This window comes from Acipenser ruthenus, chromosome 19 (genome assembly GCF_902713425.1).
Source record: "Acipenser ruthenus chromosome 19, fAciRut3.2 maternal haplotype, whole genome shotgun sequence".
Lineage (NCBI taxonomy): Eukaryota > Metazoa > Chordata > Actinopteri > Acipenseriformes > Acipenseridae > Acipenser > Acipenser ruthenus.
In genome coordinates, this window is record NC_081207.1 from 5830481 (window position 1) to 5854767 (window position 24287).

At 39.7% G+C, this 24287-nt stretch overlaps 1 protein-coding gene across 1 annotated transcript; it reads right to left on the reverse strand.

Annotated features, from left to right (window-relative positions):
• Positions 1-1805: 1805 nt before the first annotated feature.
• On the reverse strand, positions 1806-23202 carry LOC117424774 (WD repeat-containing protein on Y chromosome). Its single transcript, XM_058992187.1, has 21 exons — positions 22205-23202; positions 19796-20051; positions 18303-18449; positions 17059-17181; positions 16586-16757; positions 16237-16283; positions 16002-16139; positions 15650-15838; positions 13638-13829; positions 12917-13177; positions 12336-12500; positions 11932-12081; positions 10363-10547; positions 9180-9284; positions 8841-8980; positions 8337-8482; positions 7784-8001; positions 6365-6525; positions 3778-3899; positions 3264-3410; positions 1806-2250 (listed from the first exon to the last, which is right to left on the reverse strand). The coding sequence occupies exons 1-21, from the start codon at positions 22279-22281 to the stop codon at positions 2068-2070; spliced, it is 3324 nt and encodes a 1107-aa protein (XP_058848170.1). The 5' UTR covers positions 22282-23202; the 3' UTR covers positions 1806-2067.
• Positions 23203-24287: the final 1085 nt, after the last annotated feature.

Sequence of the window (24287 nt, forward strand, 5' to 3'; positions counted from 1 at the left end):
TAATAAAAATAATCATGTACTTATCAAAAAAGGAATTTGCCTTTAAAAGTAAAAAAAAAAACATGACATGCATGGTACGATCCATCTACAGGTTAGTCAAAAGTGTACAAACTCAGTCCTGTGCCAGTTGCAAGTGAAGGATAGAAAGAGGTCATAATGTTGTTTCTATTGTGCCAATTAGGTGAGATGAAGGTCAGAAAATCTCTTCACAATGCCAAGAAAATTGAATTGGTAAGACCACTCTATATTAAAATGATTTGAAACAGCAGCACTGAAGAACCATAACTTATCACATGAGCACATTCCACAAGGTGGAAAGTATTTTGTGTGTGTTGCAAAATAAAAGCATTCCAAAAGAAGAAAAAAAACAGAGGTCATGGATTTATGATTGGGACAAAAGCCCACACACAAACTGCAATTATGGTCTATTCTGCCAAACAATCTTTTGGGTAGGCTTTTGGAGTTTAAATAATAATAGACTAAAGGTGGTAAGATAGAGGGAAGAGGGAGAGGGAGAGGGTAAGAGTCCCTATTTTATATAGACTGTTATATTAAACATTCTTTCCCCTTAGGCAACAGTGTACACAGATGTGGAATAGATACATTTACACTTTCTTCACAAAGCTTCTCAAGTTTATAGAACCAGGATAGATTTTTGGAATTTGACCAAATACTTTAAGGTATTCTCTTGATATCACCTGCCTTCGTGACTATTGTGAATCTCGTATTTCTGGGTCATGCACTATCTCAAACAGTAGGGTTACTGCAGAAGATCAGATATAAAACAATATGAAATCCCCATTCAGTATCCCATGGCAGTACCATAATGCTTAGATGATAATGTGCTCCATTGTATAACACACAGCTGAGTGGTAAGGCTCAGATTTGGCTAACCACTGTAAATACAGTATAATATATCGAATAATAATATGACCTAGCTAGTACATGTTCCAGTGGTATATATGCGTCAGTAAATGCATTCTAGGCCTAGGCATTTACTTGCTTTACTCATCCAGTTCATATTCAGAATCTATGCTTTTTTTCAGCTAAATTTACAATTAAAAGTTGACCCCATTTAAAAACAATTCAAAGAAGAAAGAAGAGCCTGCTTGTCTGTTTGTCGTGCCATTTACAATGAAATCCCAAAGCATGACACATGGCAGCTAAAAGGAATTATGTGGTTTTCCACTGTGTGGGTGGGAAACAGAAAAGTTCCAGTTTAGTGACACATGATGCCAACAATACTGAGCTTTAAATAGACAATGTGAACTGAGTTGTGAAGAAATCTGATCTCAGTTAACATGCAAACCCACAAGAGAAGGTTTCTCTGGTAATGACTCTGGGTCTGTGGGCTGGGGATATTCAAAAACTCAAGCTTGAGATCAATTATAAAAAAAAAAAAATAGCAAGACACAATACTTTGTTGCAAGAAGGAGAGTTACAAATTTGCCTTTGCCTATGGACTTGAAAGCATGAACTTATTAAAGTGCACCCTTATTGCACGGTGGCCCATTACACAGGGGAACTGGCTGTTCCACCTTATAAAGAGAATGCAAGTGCTAGTGACAGTGGATCAAATGGGAGCCATTACCAAAACGTCATGATCAAAAGGCCATGGCTCCCATTTGACCCACTATCACTAGCACTTGCACGGTAGAACACAAATTGTATGGTCTCATTTTACCTACCTGCTAATTCTTCAAAAATATCCCTTGTCTGAACATTTGCCTGTCGGTCTTGGTTAATTTTATGTTTGGAGAAAAACACAAAATGACTGCTTACACATTCAATCAAGAAAACAAGGATGAAAATAATAAACCTTTATTGATCTGAAACTGCTTTTACAACGTGCAGTATTGTATGTACTATTGCTGTTATAATGAGAGTGGTTTTGCTCATGCTGCACCTAGCCTGGACAAACTCCTAAATCTTTAGTGAAACAGCATCTGGGACAGGTAACTGTAAAATAAATCACTATAAAACATGACACTGCCTGAAAGCAGGATTTGTCAAGAAGGAGTTCCTGCAGACTGGTGTTTTCCTGTTTGGAGTGGCTGAGAATGGCAGTTACTTCCAGAACAGCCTGCTCTTCCCTTTGGCTCTGGCGGATTCCTCTCCATAGTCACACTCCAGATCCTGTCTGGACAGTGGCAGAGTCTCCAGGTCTGATTCCCTCGCACAGGCCAGCCCGCGGCTCAGCATCCAGGAGCTCATGGGCAAAGCACTGAGCAGCTGCACCTCCAGCATGTCCTGTAGGAACAAGAGGCTTCCTTAACCCAAGCTCTTCAGCACTATCTCAGTCAGAAACAAAGACGTGGGGGAGTAGAGGACAGAACATGAACCTTCATAGAGTACTTTAGGCATTCCATGTAGGAGGGTGGATGAATGACTAGGGTAACCATATGACTGCATGTACACTAGGACAGGCTTTTCAACTCAAACCCCAATGCATTCTGGTACATTTGACCTATCTCAGGTACCTTTCACAGCAGGACTACACTTACCAGAATGCATTGGGGAGTTGAAAAGCCTGAACTGTCCCAAACTGTCTTAGTGTACATGGAGTCGTATGGTAACCTTACAAATAACCAACAAGTTGCCAAAGGGGTTGAGTGTGTTGTTTACGCCTATCCTCAGTGAAATAAACACCTCTGAGTGTTCATGGAGTATTCGGTTTATAGAACGACTCTTATGTATGGAAAAGAAAGTTTAAATCTATATTTATCAGCTGAATTTGAAGGTCTGCGCAACAACGCACTTGTGATGGCTAAATCTGTGCCCACAAGCATTAGTATAAGGAAGTGAAGCAGCCTATGTCTTATTCCTCCTTACAAAGACAAAACAGGGACGATATGAAGTATACTGACATGCATGTCTGTTAGGCTGAAAATACATATATTTTTCTTTGGTTACCTAAGTCACCCACGCTGTGAATCATTAACTGCTGTGGATCATCTGAGTCATCAGACAAGGCACGGGACAAACAAACAGGGACAAACATCATGTGCAATATCTTTGAAATATGTTGCAGAACTATAATGTGACACATTTAATAAATACATTCTAAAAAATATTTTTCAACTTAAAAATGGCATATTTAATATATTGTGGTACGATACTAAATTGTAGCAGTATACAATAACTCCCCAAGTGCACCCAGCATGCAGGTCAACTACACTATGGGCTTGTATTGTGCCCTATCAAAAAAAAATAGCTACTACGACAACTACATTACTGTGAATGAGGATCTAGTTTTTACTCACTGGAGTAGCCAGCGCTTGAAAGGGTGTGCACATGTTGCCAAATCTGATGAGTTTGTTGTCGTCTATTTCTCCAAACACACACCGCCTCTCCTGTCGGGCAGCCATTTTCCTCGCGAGGCCTTGCTCCACCTGCACTCCCAGATGACTCTGAGGAAAACAGCAAAACAAAATGGAGGTCGACATTCAACACCATTCACCAGAGCGGCAGTATTATTATATGTGTTTTTAATTCAGGGATTATCAAATATTTGCATGACGATGATACATGGTTGCTGTTGCCGGGGTACTTTGTCAAAAAACAGCGCTATTAAAAATAGCTTAATGCACATGAAAAAAAAATTCTGAAACAGCAAATACATTTTCAAAGTCTTTTACACCTGTTTGAAACTGTTACACTGGTTAAACTGTTAAAGTTACAAAACTAGAAGAAGGCACAGTAGGCATTTATTTTAAGTTTTTTAACAATGTTGTTGTTAACAGATCCTTAAAACTACTGTTTCCTTTCTTTACCCACCTTTAACAATTTGTCATTACTATCCGGTGTTTCTTGTGTCACGGAATGGCTTGATTCCAGAGAAGAAACAGAAGGTATTGTGAAGTTGTCTGCCTTTTTAGACTCTGAAGGCAACAAGGGATCTGTTCAGAATTTTAAAGAGTGCTTTAGAGGCATACAATAGCCTGAAATGTTTCTAACATGTAAAAAAGGACATAATTGTATGTATTACTATTATTCAGAACACATAAACTATTTCCATATGCATTTCTAATGTTTAAAAGATATAAAAACAGTTGATAGACATGTAAAATATAAATGGAGCATAAATGGCCATTACAGTTATTTTCTGACCCATTGATAAAAATATTTAAAAAAACTGAAAGAGAAATTCAGGACAGACAGCTCTAAATTATAATACATTGCCGATGATTCAAATATAGCACAGCTACTATAGGAATACACAGTAGCCTACTAACTACATTTTGTGCTGTGTATGTGTGTGTGTTTGTGTGTGGGAGAATGGGAGCAGTTTCCTGTATGAATAAAAATGTAACCAGACAAATCCTAGTTTTTATATTAAACCTTGTACTTTTCAATACCCTTGAATTGAGACAAACATTACAGTTCTAATTGTGTGTATTTGAGATTAATAATGCTAGTTGTAACTCACAGAAGTTCATATGAATGATTTAATACAAGGCTTTTATCCTATGAACATTAGTGGATAGATAATTCCATCAAATGTCCATCCAATGTGAGACTACCGAACAAAAGACAGCTTTGTAGGTTAAGCCCACTGCAGGGCAATATTGCTACTGGCTATTACAACTCAAATGGACCAATGAGGGTTACCCAATGAGGGTTACCCATCCTCTTACGTCAATTAGTTATTTTTTGTTGATTTAAAATGATATGTAACGGTACTCATAATAATTCAGTTTGCTCATTGTTTGCTTTGGAAACTGTTAAAAAACAAGACTACAATGCTGACACGTCAGATGACATGTATGGGTCTGCTTCTCATTTTGGATTAGCCACACCAGTAATAATGTAGGAGAAATGAGACAGCTAGTTCACATTAAACCTTGTCTAGACGTTGAAAACAAAAACAAAACACCCCCACCCTGCTAATTGCATTTGTCTGAGAGTACAGTGCTCCCTGCTTCTCTGACTGTGCTTTGATTCTGCCACAGCACACTATCATAGCCCTGACAGGGTCACTGCTTAGGGGCTTGTTTATACATTCAGACCTTTGAATTCAGCTGGAGGAGACGGCGACTGCAAAACCCTGTCCGTCCTGAGAGGGTCTTGCAGAACTCTGCCACGGCCCGCTTGCGCAACTTGATATTACAAGAAAAGTCAGCCGCAGGTTGAGTTGTCAACAGAATGTTTTTAACACAATCAAATTCCTCTGCCTTTAGCCCTAATGTCAGTATTTTGAGAGCCCCAGATGTTCTTGTATATCGTTGTTAAATTGTTAATTGAAACCAAATAGCTCCATTACTTATATGAACTTTTACTTTCAACAAATAAAAATACTGTTTAGTTATTAAAAACCAAATGGTAATAAAACTGCTATCCATGAAGTATCCTCAATCAACCCTGACAATCTGAGCCTTCCAAAACCAAGGTTTCAAGTACATTTTTTTATTAAGACGATATCTTGGATCCTCTCCCTTATGCAGCTGTGGCCATATTTCCAGTAAATTGCCCAAAAGCAGTTTGCAGCGGTTTACACTGAATCTGTAGTAGTGGCTTCTGTCATCCAATCCAAATGATCTGCAGTCACATAAACTTTCATTATCAATTGCTCTTCAATGGCAACACAGACAATTGCAATGCAGTGGTTCTACGAAGCAACACAGAACAAAGACAGCTACAGGAAAGCTACCACTGTGGTAGAATGGTACAGCAGTACATGTTCCTGTTAGGATACACCAGTACATCATGAACTAATGTCTTTTAGTACCATGGTGCCCTATCAGTACCAGTGTCCTATTGAGGTATTTGTTAAACTTTTCTGTTTGGGAATACTGTCCCTCTCTTTTTTTTTTTTTTTTTTTTTTTATAAATTTAGTCGTTGCCAATTATTATTATTATTTTTTTATTATTATTTTCTCCCCAATTTGAAATGTCCAATTATTTTTTTAGGCTCAGCTCACCGCTACCACCCCTGCGCTGACTCGGGAGGGGCGAAGATGAACACACGCTGTCCTCCGAAGCGTGTGCCATCAGCCACCCGCTTCTTTACACTCTGCAGACTCACTGTACAACGCAGCTCTGGGCAGCTTACAGGCAAGTCGCAGGCACCCGGCCGGACTACAGGGGTCGCTGGTGCACGGTGAGCCGAGGACACCCTGGCCGACCTAACCCTCCCTCCCACCGGGCGACGCTCGGCCAATTGAGCGCCGCCCACTGGGAGCTCCCGTCCACGGTCGGCTGTGGAATAGCCTGGATTAGAACTCGCAACATCCAGGCTATAGAGCGCATCCTGCACTCTAGCGAGTGCTTTTACTGGATGCGCCACTCGAGAGCCCATACTGTCCCTCTCTTTAACAGAATTAGCAACCCCCATGTCCCCAACTGTCAGGGTTCTCCCTCTTACCTGTCTTGAGGGGCGAGGGGTCCCCAGCTCCTGAGTCTGTCTCACTCAGCTCACCCCTCTGAGCCACACTGTTCTCACTGAGCAGGAGGCCGATGAAAACCTGCTGGTTTGTTTTGGTTCCATCAGTATCAGAAATCTCCATTTCCTGCCCCCAAGGGTCCCTGAGTGCAATACCAGTATACGGTTAGAGAGTATGTGTTTTCAATTAAGAGTTTATGCAGGCATGTGTCAAGGGCATATCCCACTAGTAGTCTTTTTAGAGAACAGCACTATACAGTAGTAGTGATATAATTTTGTATTAGCCCAGGTGATCCCTTATAAAGGTCTACTGGGGGGTAAACCACGGTAAAAGCAAAGTGTAGTAATCCACAGGTAAGCATGGTAAATCATTGGGAACTATGATAAAAAAACACAGGTCACCTTGGTAAAAACAGTAAAGGACTGTAAAAGCATGGAAAGGTATGTGAGACTATATCATAGTAAACGATTACAAAGAATTTGTTGTTGTTATTAATCTCCTGGCTTGGCCAATGTTATATCGGTTTCCAAATGTCGAGTGTTTTTCTGTTCAGTTCGCTCTCATTTCCTTGTCCGTAGGCGTGGTTTTACATTTCAGTTTCAATTTGTGGTCCAGGTGCCATGGGGTTTTGGCTTTCAATAACAACAACACTCTGTTCCAACAGTACAGGTAATAATGGGCGACTTGTTTCATCCATATCTATTGGCCTATCTGTGATTTCTCATCTGTTTCAGTTTAATGTAATTATCTGTGGACCTTCAAACCAGCAGCGATATATATATATATATATATATATATATATATATATATATATATATATATATATATATATATATATATATTTTATTGACTGCTTTGAAAAAAAATAAAAAAAAATCTTGTTTTTAGTGTTTTAAAGTTGTTTTCATTAGGGGGGCTTTGTAAATTAAAGTTCCTGGTTTGTCTTGTCGCTCCCATGGTGCTAACTTTCTGTTTATGCTTTCACTTCTGTGCCACGATGCGTGATTTCACTGACAAACCACACAAGATTCTGGAATCATCTGTCAGCCAGAAGCAGAAAAACAAGACTCAATACAGGGCTGCCATGGGACCCAGTTATCATTTCAATGCTTTATAACACTATTGCATCTGCTTACAAAAACAATGACTAATAATTAGACTAAACAAAAGTTGTTTGACTGCACAGGGTTTGTGATGAAAAGGCACTGTACATGACCAGTTCTGAGGAAAAATAACACAAATATAAGGGGAAGGGAATTCCTGCACCCAGTCCTGGTTATAAGAATGACCTTGTCACATAATGTGCTGTGTACAAAAGGCACTATTTAAAGTTTCGGTCAATATCTACACCTGTGAGAAGATTGGAGAACTGTATGGTCTGAAACACAGGTGTCAGTTACCGGGGGTGCTGGTACGTTGCTGGGTTTTTCAGGCTCCACTTCTTCTCCTGCCCAAAGGTCCCCACGTACTTCCCATCAGAAGACCAGAGCCGGGCGGTCTTATCTGCAGAGGCGCTTACCAGGAAGGACTCTGAATCGTAGCTGAGAAGCTCCACGCTCACCACAGTGCTGTCGTGAGCTCTCCAGCTGTATAGCAAAGAAGGCTTCTTCAAGGGCCCCTGTCCAACAGAACACTGAAAATCAGTCCCTGCGGTTGGGCAGCCTTTAAAACCCAGTGCATAGCACAGTGGTGGATCCAATACAGCTTTTAGGGCAAGTTCAATTGAATAAACCTGAGCTCGTTACGTCTGTAACAGCATCACATCATGCAACCCTGTCCATAAACAGCATCTATTCCTTGCCCTTCCTATAGCGCTGTAATTAACATTATGTTTATTCAATTCCATGATTGCATGTTATCAGTATTAAACTGGGATAGTGATATTTTATATCTACAGCAGTTCTGTGGCCACGTCCTCCAAACCCATGCACAGAACTGTCAGTCCATGCTCACCTTGTCTCTGGACTGCAGTCCATACTCTGCAATGTCCCACACCTGGATGCAGCCAGCGGTGTCTCCTGACACTAGAAGCCTGTTCTCCTCGTCAGTAGACAACCCCAGTACAGATTCATCAGGCTTCTCCGGGGCATAGAAATGACCTGTTAGTGTAACCAAGATATGAGTGTTTGAACATTGTGCCTGTAATGAGTTGGCATTCCATTGAATTGAATGGAAAGGCAGGGGGTGGACGCGAACCGCAAACCACACGGTTCAAAGAGGAACGCCTTACCATTCGACTAAAGAGCAAGCTCTGTAATCGAGAGGTAAGCACCTGTCTTATGATGTCAGAATTATTAACTCATTGTTAATTCATTACATAATTGCTCCAATGGCACTTTACCATATGTTCATTGTTTTACTGCAGTTAAATATGCTTTTACAACACTATATTGCTGTACAAAATCCCTATTTAGTGTATGGATCTATATCACAAACCATGGCAGAGAGGGCGTGTACCTTGTTCATACGGCGATCCTGAGACCCTCCACCAATAGAGGGCGCCGGCCTCAGAGCTGATGAGAATCGGTTTGTTATTCCACATCGTGTCAGCTGCACGACGCTGAAGAAACAGCAGCTTATCAACCGGGGGCTGGACCCTGACAAAATAAAATAAAACAATGACAACTCCTGTGTAAAGAACTTACATCATATTAAAAACGAAATGAGAGAAAATTCAAAAAAGGGTAGCCCTAACAACAATTCCAGACCTCATGTCATTATAGGAGGTTCAATAAATCACCCAGGCTGGAGGAAAATGGCAACAGGCACGCCATAGTAGACCTCTGTGGTCCTTACCCCTTATCCCAGCTGTGACTGCTACAGTGCCTGGAGTTGGGTCTGGTGTTAGTCACTTTTTTTCTCATGTCTGCGGAGGAGTATTTAGGTAGGCCAAGTGAGGACCTGCAAAAGGAAATACGTAAGTCTTGCAGACAAATGTTTCAGCTCGTACCTTCATCGGTGTGCAGTGTGTCTATGAAAGGAAATTAAGATACAAAATTTTTCTGATCTGTTGTGGTTCTCAAAGGAGTTGGGTTAGCATTCCATTTGTCCAGAAAAGGTGCAGTTACAGTGTATCACAGTGCATCGATTGCATCCGATTTGAAGTTTTATAGAAGGTTGGTTAGTTAAATGCTGATCTAAAAATACCCCTCCCCTATCCATACATACACGGTTTGGTCATTCTTTTCTGAAAAATATATGTTTGCCCTTCCCAAATCGTGTAATTATAGACTGGAATCTGCATTTATTTATTGGATTATTAAAGCCAGCACTTATTTTAATTGATGTTGCTGTCTGAAAACAGCTATAAAAACCTGGAGTCAGCCCACACCCAGCAAGGCTTGGATCCCAACTGAAGTAGTCACATAGCGGAGTGAGAAATTAAAAGCAGCCCTGTTAGTAATTCCAGCAATCATCTGCACTGGTCTAGCCTGCTCGGAACTCGTAGATTGCTGGTTTCTAGTTGGTCACGTTGGTTCAGAAAACTTAAATCAGACAGAAGATCTAGCTAAGCTGGTGCAAGCAGACAATTTAAATTCTTAAGCATTATAGCATGATAAAAACCATCATGGTAAAACAAAGTTATGGTACCTTCAAAATTACTGTGCAAACGATTATATTGTTGTCTTTTGCAAATGGTTGTTGTAAAAATGTTAATTTGTTTATGCAATGTTGTTTTCCTTTGGTTATCAAGTTTAATATGCAGATTACAGTTGGTTTCCCTGTGCTTAACATACTATACATCTTCTATGATCTCACCTGAGATTTGAAGATATCCTCCATGAAGAAGTAAAAAGACATTGTGTCAGGCTGAACTGTCTACACATTAGCACCCTTGTATATAACACACAATTGCAAATAGCCAGTAGAGTGGTGATAGTAAAGTTTAGCTGTAGAACTAGATGGTAGCTACAGTGTTACCATAGTAACATAATACCTACACTACAGAAAGCCCCTGAAGGTCCACAATGAGACTCACTGTCTGTCTCTACTCCTCTTGAGGTACGTTAGGACCTGCTGTGTTTCTGTGTTCCAGACGATGATTTCCCCATCATAGCTGGCCGTAGCGAGCAGCTCCAGGACTGGACAGGAGTCTGCAGCCAGGATATCCTCCTTGTGGAGCTGACCACCCCTCCAGGACAGATCCGCCACCACATAGGTGTTCTGAAACCAGACGGTATTGGAAGACAAAATACATGAATCACAAACTCCTGGAGAGCCGATAGCTTACTGCACAATCCACAGCTTTTCATTACAAGAGAGAACATCGGAGCTATCATTTTCAATCTCTCATCTAGAACCAGTAACCAGTCACGATTTTTTTAATTTAATTTTTAGACATTTTCAAACCGTTTGTGTGAGCTCTATGGAGTTCGAGAAGTTGCCCTGCCAAAACTTTGGCCCTGTCCACACTATGCCTTTAAACCGTATTAGTTGCATTTAAGCCGGATTAAAAGTGCTAAATACGGTTTGCGTCCACAATACGCAGCATTTAATACCGTACTCGAGAACCGGACTCGAGACCACCTCAGGAGGTAGTCTCGAGTCCGGTTCTAATTAGATCACATCAGGTAGTGCGGTTTATCAGAAGTGTGGACGCTGTAATACCAAACTACATTTTTTTGTGTATCCTCCAATAACCCAAAATGCTTTATGCTATGTTTGGCGAAATACTTCGTGCAGGCGCCTGAAGGACTTGCTATCAGTGTACACTCCGCACTAGGTATTCATTTTTATGCTTCAAAAAATCTGTCAGGACATCTCTGTTAAACTAGTGGAGAAAATAACAAAAACACAACGTTAAATTAGGCGACTGCAAAAATGAAATGCGAGTTAAAAGTAGGATCGGGGATGAACAAATTACGTAATTTGTCAGCTCTGTTTGAAATAAAATGAAGAGGACCAGAATTAGGCTCAGGCAATATATTAAGGTAAAAACAAAGATTGTTTTGTAATTAACAGCTTTTACTGAGTTTAATTATAAAACAGAATCAGCTCAATTTGTTTAAAGGGACTTCATCTGATTAAAAATAAAACCTGAAAACTTCAAGCCCTACCTGTGTGTGTGTGTGTGTGTGTTCGGATTTACTTTTTCCATAATACTTGTTATATTTCATTTATGCAAAATGGACCTCTGTTAATATGGGGCATAACACATTATTTTAAAATAAAATACAGTGCGTGGTGGGATACTATCGTATTAATTTCCACGGTTCTTTGCGCTGCTGGTAATTGTAACTGAACTATTCTAATGGTGTGTGGACGCATTAAGCCTGACTAAACATGAAACGGTACTTCAGTGTGGACGCTTTGAGCTGGATTAATTAGAGCGGTTTCGACTACAGTTCTCGAGATCGGTTATATAGTGTGGACAGGGCCTTAGACATGCATTATAAAATAGATACATAGATAGGAAACTTAATATGGTACAATTATACACGCCGTGTCTGAAAGGGATATGTAAACATGTAAGTACTATATTTGATACTCTTTACTCTTATTTTATTTTATTTCTCTAGATATCCTCTATCCTTGAGTCTGGACTCACCCTGCGGTCTGTGGTGTTATACAGTGCTAGCTGGTGGCTCCACCCCACAGCCAGGAACTTGTGGTCCTGATAACAGAGGACCCTGGTCACCTCTGCCTCTGCTACAGGCTCCAGCTTATGAAGATTGTGGCCATTCTGAACGTTCCAGACCTGCAGTGCAATTTAATATATCGGTCATCTAGTGTAACTATGAGGCTTCATGAAATGAATACCTTACGATACTCTTTCAATATTATTATCTCCTACTAAACAGTATTTATCTTTCTAATCACGGGCAGACTGTACACAGGTGTAAACACTATTCTAAACCACTCTGGCACTGCAGGAGAGATAACTCGTGGGGTATATCTGGAATGTACATTAATGCTACGAGTTAAAAGAAGGATGTGATTAAACTGTCCGACCTTAATGGTGCCGTTCCTGGCTCCTGTGATGAGCCGTCTCTGCGTGGTGTCGAAGGACATGCATGTGATCTCCTCTTGCCCGTGGACGTTGTTCAGCTGGAGACACTTTGTCCCCGTCTCCACGTCCCACACAGCCACAGTGGAGTCGTCACAGCCGGTCACTACCTGAGACCAGAAACACAATGTGTGACTTTGCTGGGAAGCAGGGGTCTAGGCTTGTCAGGTAGGCAAACAATAATGCAAAAAGACTATTGCAACCTCTTGGTCTAGCTAACCCAAGTCATTTTGTATTATTTTTCTGAAGGAAAATTCAGCAATTATACAAAAAATTCTGAAGTCCACCTTTTGGTTCTAATTCGTTTCGTAACTTTCATCTGTCCTGAACTTCAATTCAGTTTGAAATAAAGTGGGTCTACATAGGATTGAAGACATAAAAAATAAAAATGTGTTAATTCACAATTTCATTTCTGTAAGCATACTTCATGGCAGTTCCAACAACTTCCGTAGTACTTTTATTTTTTTTTCCTCAGGCCGTTGGAAAAATATTTTCTTTAGGAAGACGCAGGAATGATGGTGCCCACCTGTCTGAAGAAGGGGTTGTAGATAGCGGTGGAGAGCTTGGCACTGTGTGTGAAGAGCATATCTTGCCCATTTCCTCCCTGCTCCAGCTTCAGCATGCCTATGTAGTCCCCGCAGGACACCAGCAGCGCACAGGGGGGCTCCTTCAGCAGCAGGAAAGGGAAGTCCCCGTACTCCAGGACACGGCCCGCCTGTACACACGGGAACTTCAGCACCAGGGTCCTGAGGCACTGCTGGGACGAGATATCCCACACCTTCAAAACCTGGAAAAAAAAAGGGTTAAACTAATGGGCCTTTCCCAACGTTGCTCAAACCAGGCTTGGCATCTCTGCACTGTAACACTAAGAGGCTGTGAATCATAGGACAGGTGTGAGGAAATCCAAAGAGAAGTCAATGGGCTCCTGGATAATCACGAATACCCCAGGGTAGGTTCAAGGAAAAAAAAAAAAGAGCGTCTAAATAGAATGAGCATTTTTCATTAGCATTAGCAACATTGGGCTCAATTCACTTTAAAAGCCAATTTTTCATTACATTTGACTTTGCAGTTCATGAAACCTATAACAGTTTTAGAGAGGGTAAGAATCTGCAGATCCCACAGTCCTTTAATGACCTGTATCATGTAGTTGTTTCTATGGAGCCGTTCAGCTGACGTTCCATCCATTGGGGGAAGTTAAAGTGACACAGTGTTTGACTGAACTCCAAACCACTGAAGTGCTCACTTACTGCATCTTTGGAATAGCTGAATATCTGCCCGAGTGGTTCGTAGATGGCCACGTCCTGCACTATCATGGAGTGCTCATGAAGAACCACGATGGGCTGGCTCGTCACGTACTGATTCCACAGGCGAACTTTGTGATCCATTCCCCCCGTCACCAGCAGGTTTAGGGGCTTGCTGAAGTCGAAGCATGTCACGCCCTGGAGAAAATGCAAAGGAAGGACACATTGCTGGGACATCCCCGCTAATGAAAACCCTATTCAAAGTTGACAGTCATAAAGTAAAATCCCTTATAAAAGTTTACCCAGGTATTTTTTGCAGTTTTCCCATGCTTTGCCCATGGTTATATTTTGCATGTCCCATAGTTAACCCTGGTTTGCCATGTTAGTTAATATGCTTTACCATACCTTGTTATTCTTTACAATGCTTACCTATGCTTTACTGTGCTTCACTTTGCTTTATTACACTTTGCTAGGCTTTTGTAAGGAATATGAAAGGGGTGGGTTACAGTTTAGGGAGTTTAGACTTTTAGACTGATTACTAATATTGACTAACTACATACATTCCTTGATAATCTTCCATTAAATAGTTTGATAACAGTAGTGACTGATGGCCACCAACACCACTTAAATAAACCTATTATTTTATGCTACAGCAATAATCAAATCCTTTAGCAAAATAAACACCCATGAAAACGTGTTTACTTTAATGCTGAATCAATATTTATTTTTACTATGTGCAATACAATATGCCTTAACATTTATACACCTGCATACATACTATACTTAAAAATGTATCACAGTTTTATTTTATGTGTTATTTTAAACGCACGAATACAAACATAAACGCATTAACTATTTAAATACTGGATGGAGAGGAAGTGAACGTGATTGCCTGTAGATCCCAAAGCTGGAGTAATGCAAGTAGAGCACCACCTGGTGTTTAAAAGGAGTATTACTGTGTTTTAACTGTAGTTTTTTTTCTGAATGAATCAAAATATGCACAGCCTTAGTATTTAACCGACTGGTCAACCTATGCCTAGGCAGGGTCGGAGTGTTCTGCTTCTGCCAGACATTCTTGTTTGACTTTTCAAACCTTGAATTATGGCCAAAAACGGAATAAATACATTGTAGCTGATAATTATTTATTATAGTATACTGTATAATTCAAGAAAGCACTCCATGCAACCCATTTTAAAAATACAAACCGTGCTAGGTTTAAATACTGCAAGACTGTATCGATTATAAAAACTCGTTGAGCTACATTATAAAAGTGATTTACTTAGAAAGGAAAAGCACACTCAATAAATCTACAGGACCACAAATATTCATTTAAAGCTAGTAGATAGTCTTAGTTTTTTAATTCATTTTAGATTTTTAATTTCCTTTATGAAAATCAACGTCCTATGACAATTTGGAATTAATGGCTTTGCGTCCGTGTTATGAAATCTTGGATAGTGCAAGTGAGTCTATTTATTGTAACTGTTTAAAGGTACAGGAATATATTACAATGATATATGGCCATGAAGTCATCCTCAATGATGATTATAGACAATCAGTTTATAGATCCTACAGTCCGATGCACTCTAAAACTAACTGGATTTAGGATCTTGAAACTCATTTTAAATGAATGTCTTTATACCCAAAACAATTTGTTTGGTTTAGCTGTTGCCCCTGTCAGTTATCAAGCAGATAATTACTGCCAATGCCTAATAAAATGGGGCCTAATTATTATTAATTTCTTAGCAGACGCCCTTATCCAGGGCGACTTACAATTGTTACAAGATATCACATTATTTTTACATACAATTACCCATTTATACAGTTGGGTTTTTTACTGGAGCAATCTAGGTAAAGTACCTTGCTCAAGGGTACAGCAGCACTGTCCTCCACTGGGGATTGAACCCACAACCCGCTGGTCAAGAGTCCAGCGCTCTAACCACTACTCCACACTGCTGCCCCTAATATAAGATGATCACAATTTAAAAGTCCAACCCCCTCTTTTGGAATAGAAGCCCCACCTTGTGGATTTTCCAGGTGTACACCTTGTTCTTCCTGTTGAGGTCCATGATGACCACAGAGGTGGAGGTGCTCCCTGATGATGTAATGATGAGGTCGCCCATGGGCAGGTACATGATTTTAGAGATGGGTTCCTGGTGAACGTGGGGGATGATCTGATAGGTAATGAGACGGTTATGGTCCTTGATATCCTGCGTCAGAAAAGAGGCAGCCGGCATAAGCAGATATACTCTCTTGCAATATTTCACCTGTCTGATAGGTGTCACCACAACCTGTAATATATAATATCAGCCTAGACTAGTATATTTGGCTGGAGTGACCTGTCAGAGACGATGATGTCAGAACCTGCTGTACCTGGATGAATACTTTCTGAGGACCCTGCTCCTCTGTGAAGGGTGTCTCAAACATGCCTGTGTGGGGCTTCAGAAACCACATCAAGTTCACCCCCCCGACATCATCACCCCACAGCAACAGGGAAGGGCTGGCTGGCGACTGTGCAGGGAGAAAAATCAAACAATTGTTACACAAGCCATTTATTTTGCTGCCTGTTCTGTTTCCTTTATTAAGCTGCAGCACAGTAAATGCTTACCTTAGTGTTGCACCAATAGCATAAAGAGTTTGGCACATTATTTATTGCTGTGAAGACAAGGGGAAAACATATAAGTTTGACATATTGGATACATTATTGGAATAATATATCCATTTATTAGCACATTTTCTTAATTTTATAAGTTAAACCTGTATACTGTGCTGTAAGGAGGTAGGTTTTAACTGGTTTGCCTTGAAGTCATAAACAGACATCCTGTATTAGTTTTTTGTATTCCCTTATTACTACAAATAACGGTTAATTTTGTGTGTGTCTGTTTTTATATCTAAACTTACCAAGTAACAAACAAGGTGTAAAACTGAAAAACATTTAAAGGGCTGGTCTGTCATACCAAACAAGTGAAACTCCTCAAAGCAGTTTGTCGTGGAAACGTCGAAGAAGTGGATGTCCCTGCTGGTCGTTGCCACGGCAACCTTGTTGACGTTCGGCATGTAGACTGCATCGGTGGTCCACGTCTTAAACCTCCTCCTTCCACTACGGAAATCATTGGACTCCGAGGCAATCTGATTTAGAAGACACATGGATGTTAAACTGGAACATGGTCTGTCACTGCTGGACACGGTTTTTAGGATTCATAAAAAATTCAAAGACATCAATGGGAATCCATTTTCAAACATATTATATGTCATTTAATAGTAATTAAAAAAAATATATATGAGGCTGACCATATTTACTTTTAACTTTAAATGCTTACTTAGATGGCATTAGTACAGGAAAACATTTTTAGAAAATACATATGGTATTGCACCGCGATTCTGCAGTTGTTACTGTACGGCTCTATTAAAGTCAGCTTTGTGTCCGTACCTCATATGATTTCTGAATGCGCAGGTCGCTGTCCCAGACAGTGAGAGTACTAGCTTTACTGACACTCACAAACCGTAGAGGAGGAGGAGAGGGAACCGCCAGGATCCTAGTGGTCACTTCTTGCTAGAGCAGAGTGAAAAACAAGGAAACTGTCACTTGTGTACAAGAAAGACTGTGGACTTCAGGAAACAGGACAAGCCAATAGGCCCTGCAAGCCTGGCCAAAATTACTCAACCATAAGAACGCAGTACTAGAAAAAAATAGTGCAATTATTTGAGACATTTTTGGACTACATGTCTTTTCCAGCGTCATTTGAAGACAATGAAAATATTTCTGGTTGAAATGTTTGTCAAATAATTTTAGTATTGCTATTTAACATATCTGTTTATTAGACTTGATTTTTTTGCTCAGTTCGAAGAAGAATAAAAAGATGTCACAAACCTCCTGCCAGCCAAGCATAACCACCACAGCTAAAACAAAACATGGTCTACTGTAAACACGTGAGGTTTTCAAGCAGGATAAACATAAAATAGAATGGTTCTGTGTGGGAAACGCAAAGATGAACAATTTGTGACTTAGAACCATCATGTTTCCTTTATTTGTTTGTGTGAAGTTTTCTAGTCAAATTCCTTTTGCTTTCCTTTAATAACAATACAAATATATATATATATATATATATATATATATATATATATATATATATATATATATATATATATATATATATACTGTATATATATATATATATATATATATATATATATATATATATATATATATATATATATTTTCAATATTTTTCAGAAAGACTTAAGGAACTGGAAATCAACCAAACAAATAATTCGGCATTTATCCCTTCACCCATGCCATGAAGAATGTATCCCTTTACCCATGCCATGAAGAATGTATCCCTTCACCCATGCCATGAAGAATGTATCCCTTCACCCATGCCATGAACAATGTATCCCTTCACCCATGCCATGAAGAATGTATCCCTTCACTCATGCCATGAAGAATGTATCCCTTCACCCATGCCATGAGTACTCCGATGAAGGCATTAGCTAAATTTGTCTAATTGACATAGTTTTACCTTAAACCTTACCAAAAACAGTTCTCCCCAGTACAACCAAAACTGAATTAAATGATTTCTGACTTCGATCCTGGAGGTCTGACCCCAGTCTGGTTGCCCTGACTCCCTCAGTTGCTCCTCTCGCCCCCCCTGTGGTAGCAGACTGGAGCACTACCTTGTTGTGCAGGCAGAGTCTGATGAGTGGCTGTGTCCCGAGGAAGGTCTCTCTCCTGGTGCTCACAAAGTCCCTCTCCTTGTACTGCAGCAGCATGTAGGTGCAGAACTCGTCCCAGTCCACATAGCCGTCACAGGACGTGTCCACCTGCAGACACGACAACACACATCCAATCACAATCTCTGATTGGGCAACCAGTGAACCAATGAAAATAAAGTTGTAGCCAAGGAACTAACAATGATATATAGCTGTGACTTTAGGACTCTGGTAAGCTTGTAACTGTGCTGTGTTACTACTAGGGGTGTGCTGATACTCATTCTCATTCTCGCAATTACCTTTATGTAGTATTTATCAGCACTATTCAATAAATCAATTCATTAATGTGTTGATTTTAAAACAAGAAAATATGTCCTTCCCTCACCTTTACAACTGAGTACCAAATGGCAGTGTGACGGGGTACACCCTGCCCCTTTGTTTTTGTGTTATTTTATACTTGTTTATTATTATTATTATTATTATTATTATTATTATTATTATTAGTTATGTATTTTATATATGACGTGGAAAAGTCCTTGTTATTGGTTAAATGTAGGACGGGCGGCAATTTCTGTGTTATTGTTTTGTATGATTAAGCACCTCTCGTGAGAACGCATGGCTGATCAGCTAAATAATTATTGAATTAGCTGACGGTCACGCATACCTAGTAAACTTGTGCAGACTATGGTCGAGGGGGTAATAAGATAATTAATAGCCAGGTAATCCCACTATAAAAGACCTGCAGCTTTGGCTGCACAAAAAGTGTGTACACAGGCGGAACGAAATGTGAGTTGTGAAAACTATTACTACAGGATATAACAATTGCTGGTTTTGCAACCAGCATACTACTTGTTACTGTTTGTGTTCTGTGTTTGTTTATTTTGGCCCATGTGTCATTTATTTTGTGTTTGTTTAAAAGTCTTTTTTTACTTTGTTAAATAAAGACTGTGCGTCGTCGCGTCTCAGTTATGCCCCGCAATTGCCTATGTTGTGGTTTCATTTCCTGGTCTGACGTCACCCCTACAGCCATCCTTGTCACAGGCAGTGTTCCAGTAAAACTGTCAGCCGATAGGAGTATCAGCATCACCAGTGTTTCCTTTTGCTCAACACCAAAGCAAACAGGTATTTTATTGAACTTTTACTGATTTTAATTGAAGAGCTTAAAATGATTCAATAGCAACACTCAAGTCTGTAATCATCCAATCAGACAAGAGGAACCCCAGAAAAACGGATTTCAATCTGACCACCTCAATAAGCACCTTGTCTATACTGGCTCACTCATTGTGAGGTCATCATCCATTTTTGAGAACCATTAATTTTGGGTTGGAAGGGAGGGCCAACAGGTGACATGTAAATTGCTGTAAGTTAGAAAAAGTCTTGACTTTGAGACCATGGTAACCGTCTCGCCCCCTGCCTCCTCCTATTTTGCCTGAATTGAGAAGCTCCTCGTCAGTCACCTTGTTGAACAGCAGCTCCATCTGACTGGTCCACTTCTCCGAGCCCAGCATGTCAGTGAGGGCCTCCTGGAACTCCCGCAGTGTCATGCTCCCTGGCTGCCGTTTGGGTTCCTTCCTGTGGAATCGTGCCAGACCCACATCCTGGCCCTCCTCACCACCCTCCAAAGGCATGTGATTGGCAAAGGCCTCCTTCAGCCAGCATAGGTGGTCCAGCCTTAACTCCTCCTCCAGACGGACATTCTGCTCCTGGTCAAAACTGGGAGAGAAGAGCAGAGGGGTTTATTTACTAGATACAGTCTGACAACTGCAGTCTTTAGAGACAGGAGATTGAAAGAAGAGATGACCATGGTTTCTGGTCAAAACTGGGCAAATCTGATCATAACCAGTGATTTAAAGGAGTGATAAGCAAAGATTGAAAAGAAAAATAAGCTAAAATTACCAGCATAACACTGGTCCCCTTACCAGTGTGCTGAATATTGCACTTTATATATCCAAAGCACATACAATAGCATCCACTGCTTTAGTAAGGTGTGAACTAAAGTCTTGTTTCCATGGTAATATTCCCACATTCAACTGGTGTGTCTGTTTTAAGCCGTGTCTCATAAAGGAGAGGTAAAAGAGGAATACACACTTTGGAACCCGTTGTGCTGTTGCTGGTTGGGGAAGATAACACAGCTCCCCCTAGTATTAACACTATAAAACAACAATAACTGTGCAGTAGGTAGACTCTGTTTTCCCTGTTTATTTTAAAAACAAATGCTTCTTAGAAAAAGAATGCCCAATAGAAGGTTGATTTCTAAATTTGACTTTATTTTGTTTACTTCTAAATTGTATGTTATTAAAGTTTATTTTAGCATCAGCTGCACCCCTGTTGCAGTAATTTCGAATAAGCACAACAAGCTTTAGTTAAGTCTAAACGTAGCTGCATTCATACTAATTTGTTTAAGCTAACAATTAAAAAAATAATTAATATCTTGACACATATTATAAAAGAAGTGATTTCATTGAGGGTAGTAAAAACGAATCAGTTTTGGGACAAATGCTCACTAGAAAAATAAGCTTTTTTTTACAGGAAGCTAATTTTTTGTGTTACAGTTAAGTTGAAGTGACTCAGCACCTCCCTTGTAAAAGTTTACCACAGTATTTTTGCACGCCATTTTTGTTGTTTTATCATGGTTATACTGTGCATTTATCTATACGCTTTAGTATACCTTGCAATTCTTTACCATACTTTGCTATTATTTATTTCTTAGCAGACACCTTACCCAGGGCGACTCACAATTGTTACAAGATATCCCATTATTTTTTACATACAATTACATTATTTTTTAAACATTATTTTTACATACAATTACCCATTTATACAGTTGGGTTTTTACTGGAGCAATCTAGGTAAAGTACCTTGCGCAAGGGTAGATCAGCACTGTCCCCCACCTGGGATTGAACCCACAACCCTCCGCTCAGGAGTCCAGAGCCCTAGCTACTACTCCACACTGCTGCTGCTATGCTTTTGTTATGGTAAACTTCTATAAGGGGAAAGTCACTTGTAAAGGACATTTTTGCTTGCTTTCATTATTTTCGCAGGTTAACCCCAGGCTTACTTTCCCTTTCACTCAGTAAACCCACAACACAGAGGCTTCTGAAGATTCAGCATCAAGTGTTTGTGTTTGTGTTTGTGTTGCCAGTGGTAACATTGCTGCCACACTGTATGACAGCCCCAGGTTGCGAATGCTAGAGATTGTTTTGTCCCCTATTCATTAGTATACCATTTGTTAAATTAATAAACATGCAATTAAATAAAACTACAGTGGTTCAATATACCAGGTAATAAAAATAGGACTAAACAGGACCAGGTGTTTTTCAAACGTTTACAGAGAGAAATGCAAGATTATGTATTATTCAATTGATTAGACCCCAGTATGTACCCAAAAGGATGAAAGAAAGTGTTGAAATGGGCAGCAAGGACTTTGCATTAATCCCAATGTGCTACTTAAATTGGCACAGCCTTATAATTCCATACAGTAATAAAGCTGGAATTTGGCAGTATTTCGCTCGAGCAGAAATGTCCAGTTTTATCTAGATAAGTGGTTACAGAACTGTTGCATTGCCAGTGAGTATCTCACACAAACTTTATCATAGCTCCTCAACTCATCCCCCACCCCATTGGGCCCCTGTATGGTTTTCACAGCCGTGTTGTCTTCCAATAAAAGAAACATAATCAATTTAACTGCTCATAAAGATGATTGATGACAAAACAAATGTTTAAGCTGTTGCTAAGGAGCTGCTGATTCAATGAGGTGACTGTATATCACAACGACTTGTTTAATGAGCAGAATTGCTTGAGTGCTTTTTATTCTCAGGTACAAAGCTGGAGATTATAAATAATAAAAAGTGTATCTTTTGACTCACCGTGTGATGCTGTTAGGGGTCTCCTGCTCGTAGACTTGCCAGATGGCAGTATTTTCCATGTTTTTCCTGACAGACATGCTTAAAATATCAGATTGCTGTCAGACTTTGTAAGAACTATTGATAACCAAAAACAGATGTCTGAATAAATGTTGCTACTAATAATATTTCAAAAAGCATTTAATATACGATACAAATACACTGAAGACAATTGTTTTTAAATTGAGAAAATCATCCAACCAATGCCCAGTTTTTAGTATACACTGCCTCTGCTACAAAAAAAACCCAGCTACATTTCAATAAATGTATCATATTGTAAATACAGGCACATCTGCCAAAGTTACTTATCAATAGATAAATTGGAGCGGATTATTAGTAATTATTTATTGCTGCGGCTCTCATATTTCAATAGCAGCCTTACATTAACAAGCCAGGTATTGTTCAACGGTTTTCACAACCAGAAAAACAAACCAAGTATCCAAAGCCCTTCATTGTCAAGACCAGCCAAGTCCTCTCCAGATTATTTTTCTCAAAGGAAACAGCTAACTAATGAGGTCTGCTGCACTGAAAACGTAGGGAAACCAATTCCTTCAATTCAGAGAAGCACTGGACCAATTCCAGATCAAACAAAGTATAGCAAATGACAAGAATATTAAAAATCACGAATAAAAGAGGTATTTGCCTCCAAGCTTCCACACACTACAGGTAGACACCACCAAACCCCGAATGAATCTCCACACCCCTGTACTGCCCTTCACTGAAAGCTTTGAAGTGCAGAACCACATCAGAAATGCTCTTCAATAAGCAGCCCTTGGATTTCCAGAGAAGTGCTGTTAAAAAAGAAAACATCCAAGATAATGCAGCATATTCAAGCCACTACAGGAATCAATCCTTTTCTAACTGAACAACAATATTGATTCATGAAGAGTAACAGTCCCATTCCCAATCCTATCAACCAGGTTTCTGTCAAAAAGGTTAGCTGCTAGTCTAAGAAGGATGCTCCTTTCTCTCTGCCTCGATCTCTGAGACGTTGGTTACTTTGTGTGGCTGAGCGGCGGGTTACGGTGTGTGAATAGATACCTAACATGGGAGTAACAATGGTGTTATTCAATGAGCCAGAGAGGACACTCATAGGACAATGTATGATTAACCAGCTGGTTACTGAATGCAGTTCACAACAGATAGCAATTTACAGGATTCTGGACCCATGTTATTCATGCAAGCACTGGTCCAGGCTACGGATTACTACAGTGCATCGAGCACCCAGGATCCTCCCTCGAATCAGACATGCTTTATTAACTTGTGAACTTGTTAGGTGCAAATTACAGTATAGTAAAAGTACACTTTAATAGGAGGAGGGGAGACATTAAAGCAAGCTCTTGTTTAATTCAATGTAACAATGTAAATTGGGAAAAACGCAGGTGAGCTGAAGGGAATCAAAGCTGAGAGATGGAGGAAAGGTAAGTTGATGAACTGAGGAGCACACAAAGGAAGAGATGGGAATTGCGTGTTGTTGTATAGAAGCACAACATGAGCAATGTTCAGTAAACTATTATCCACTAGATTAACCAATAGTGACTCACACGATTATTAAGAATGGGTGACCCTCTTCTATGAATATCACTCTTTACTTCAAAGATGACCTTATTAAACATTAAGCTATTAAGTTGTTGCAGGTTGACTATTTGATTTGGCAAATCTCCCTTGTCAAGGGATTAATTATTACTTGCCTTATCCCAATATTTATGTTTATTTGCTACTATTATTATTATTATTATTATTATTATTATTATTATTATTATTATTATTATTATTATTATTTATTTCTTAGCAGGCGCCCTTATCCAGGATGACTTACAATCATAAACAAATACATTAAGTGTTACAATACAAGTAATACAATAAGAGCAAGAAATACAATAACTATTGTTCAAGCAAAGTACAAGTGTGACAAACCACAATTCAATAATACAGCAGATAATAGTGATAGCTACATCAGGATATGATTAAATACAAAATACTACAGGTTAAACACTTGGCAGATTACAGTATTCTGAAGTACAGGATTAGATGCAGTAAAATAGGG

Bases quoted from the DNA above. Each gene is read 5' to 3' on its own strand.
- LOC117424774 (XM_058992187.1), bottom strand. From the start codon at position 22,281: ATGTCTGTCAGGAAAAACATGGAAAATACTGCCATCTGGCAAGTCTAC. The intron at 8,981-9,179 runs GTAAGGACCACA...TTATTTTGTCAG, and splicing joins AGTCACAGCTGGGATAAGGG to GGTCCAGCCCCCGGTTGATA. The intron at 8,002-8,336 runs GTGAGCATGGAC...TCTGTTGGACAG, and splicing joins GACTGCAGTCCAGAGACAAG to GGGCCCTTGAAGAAGCCTTC.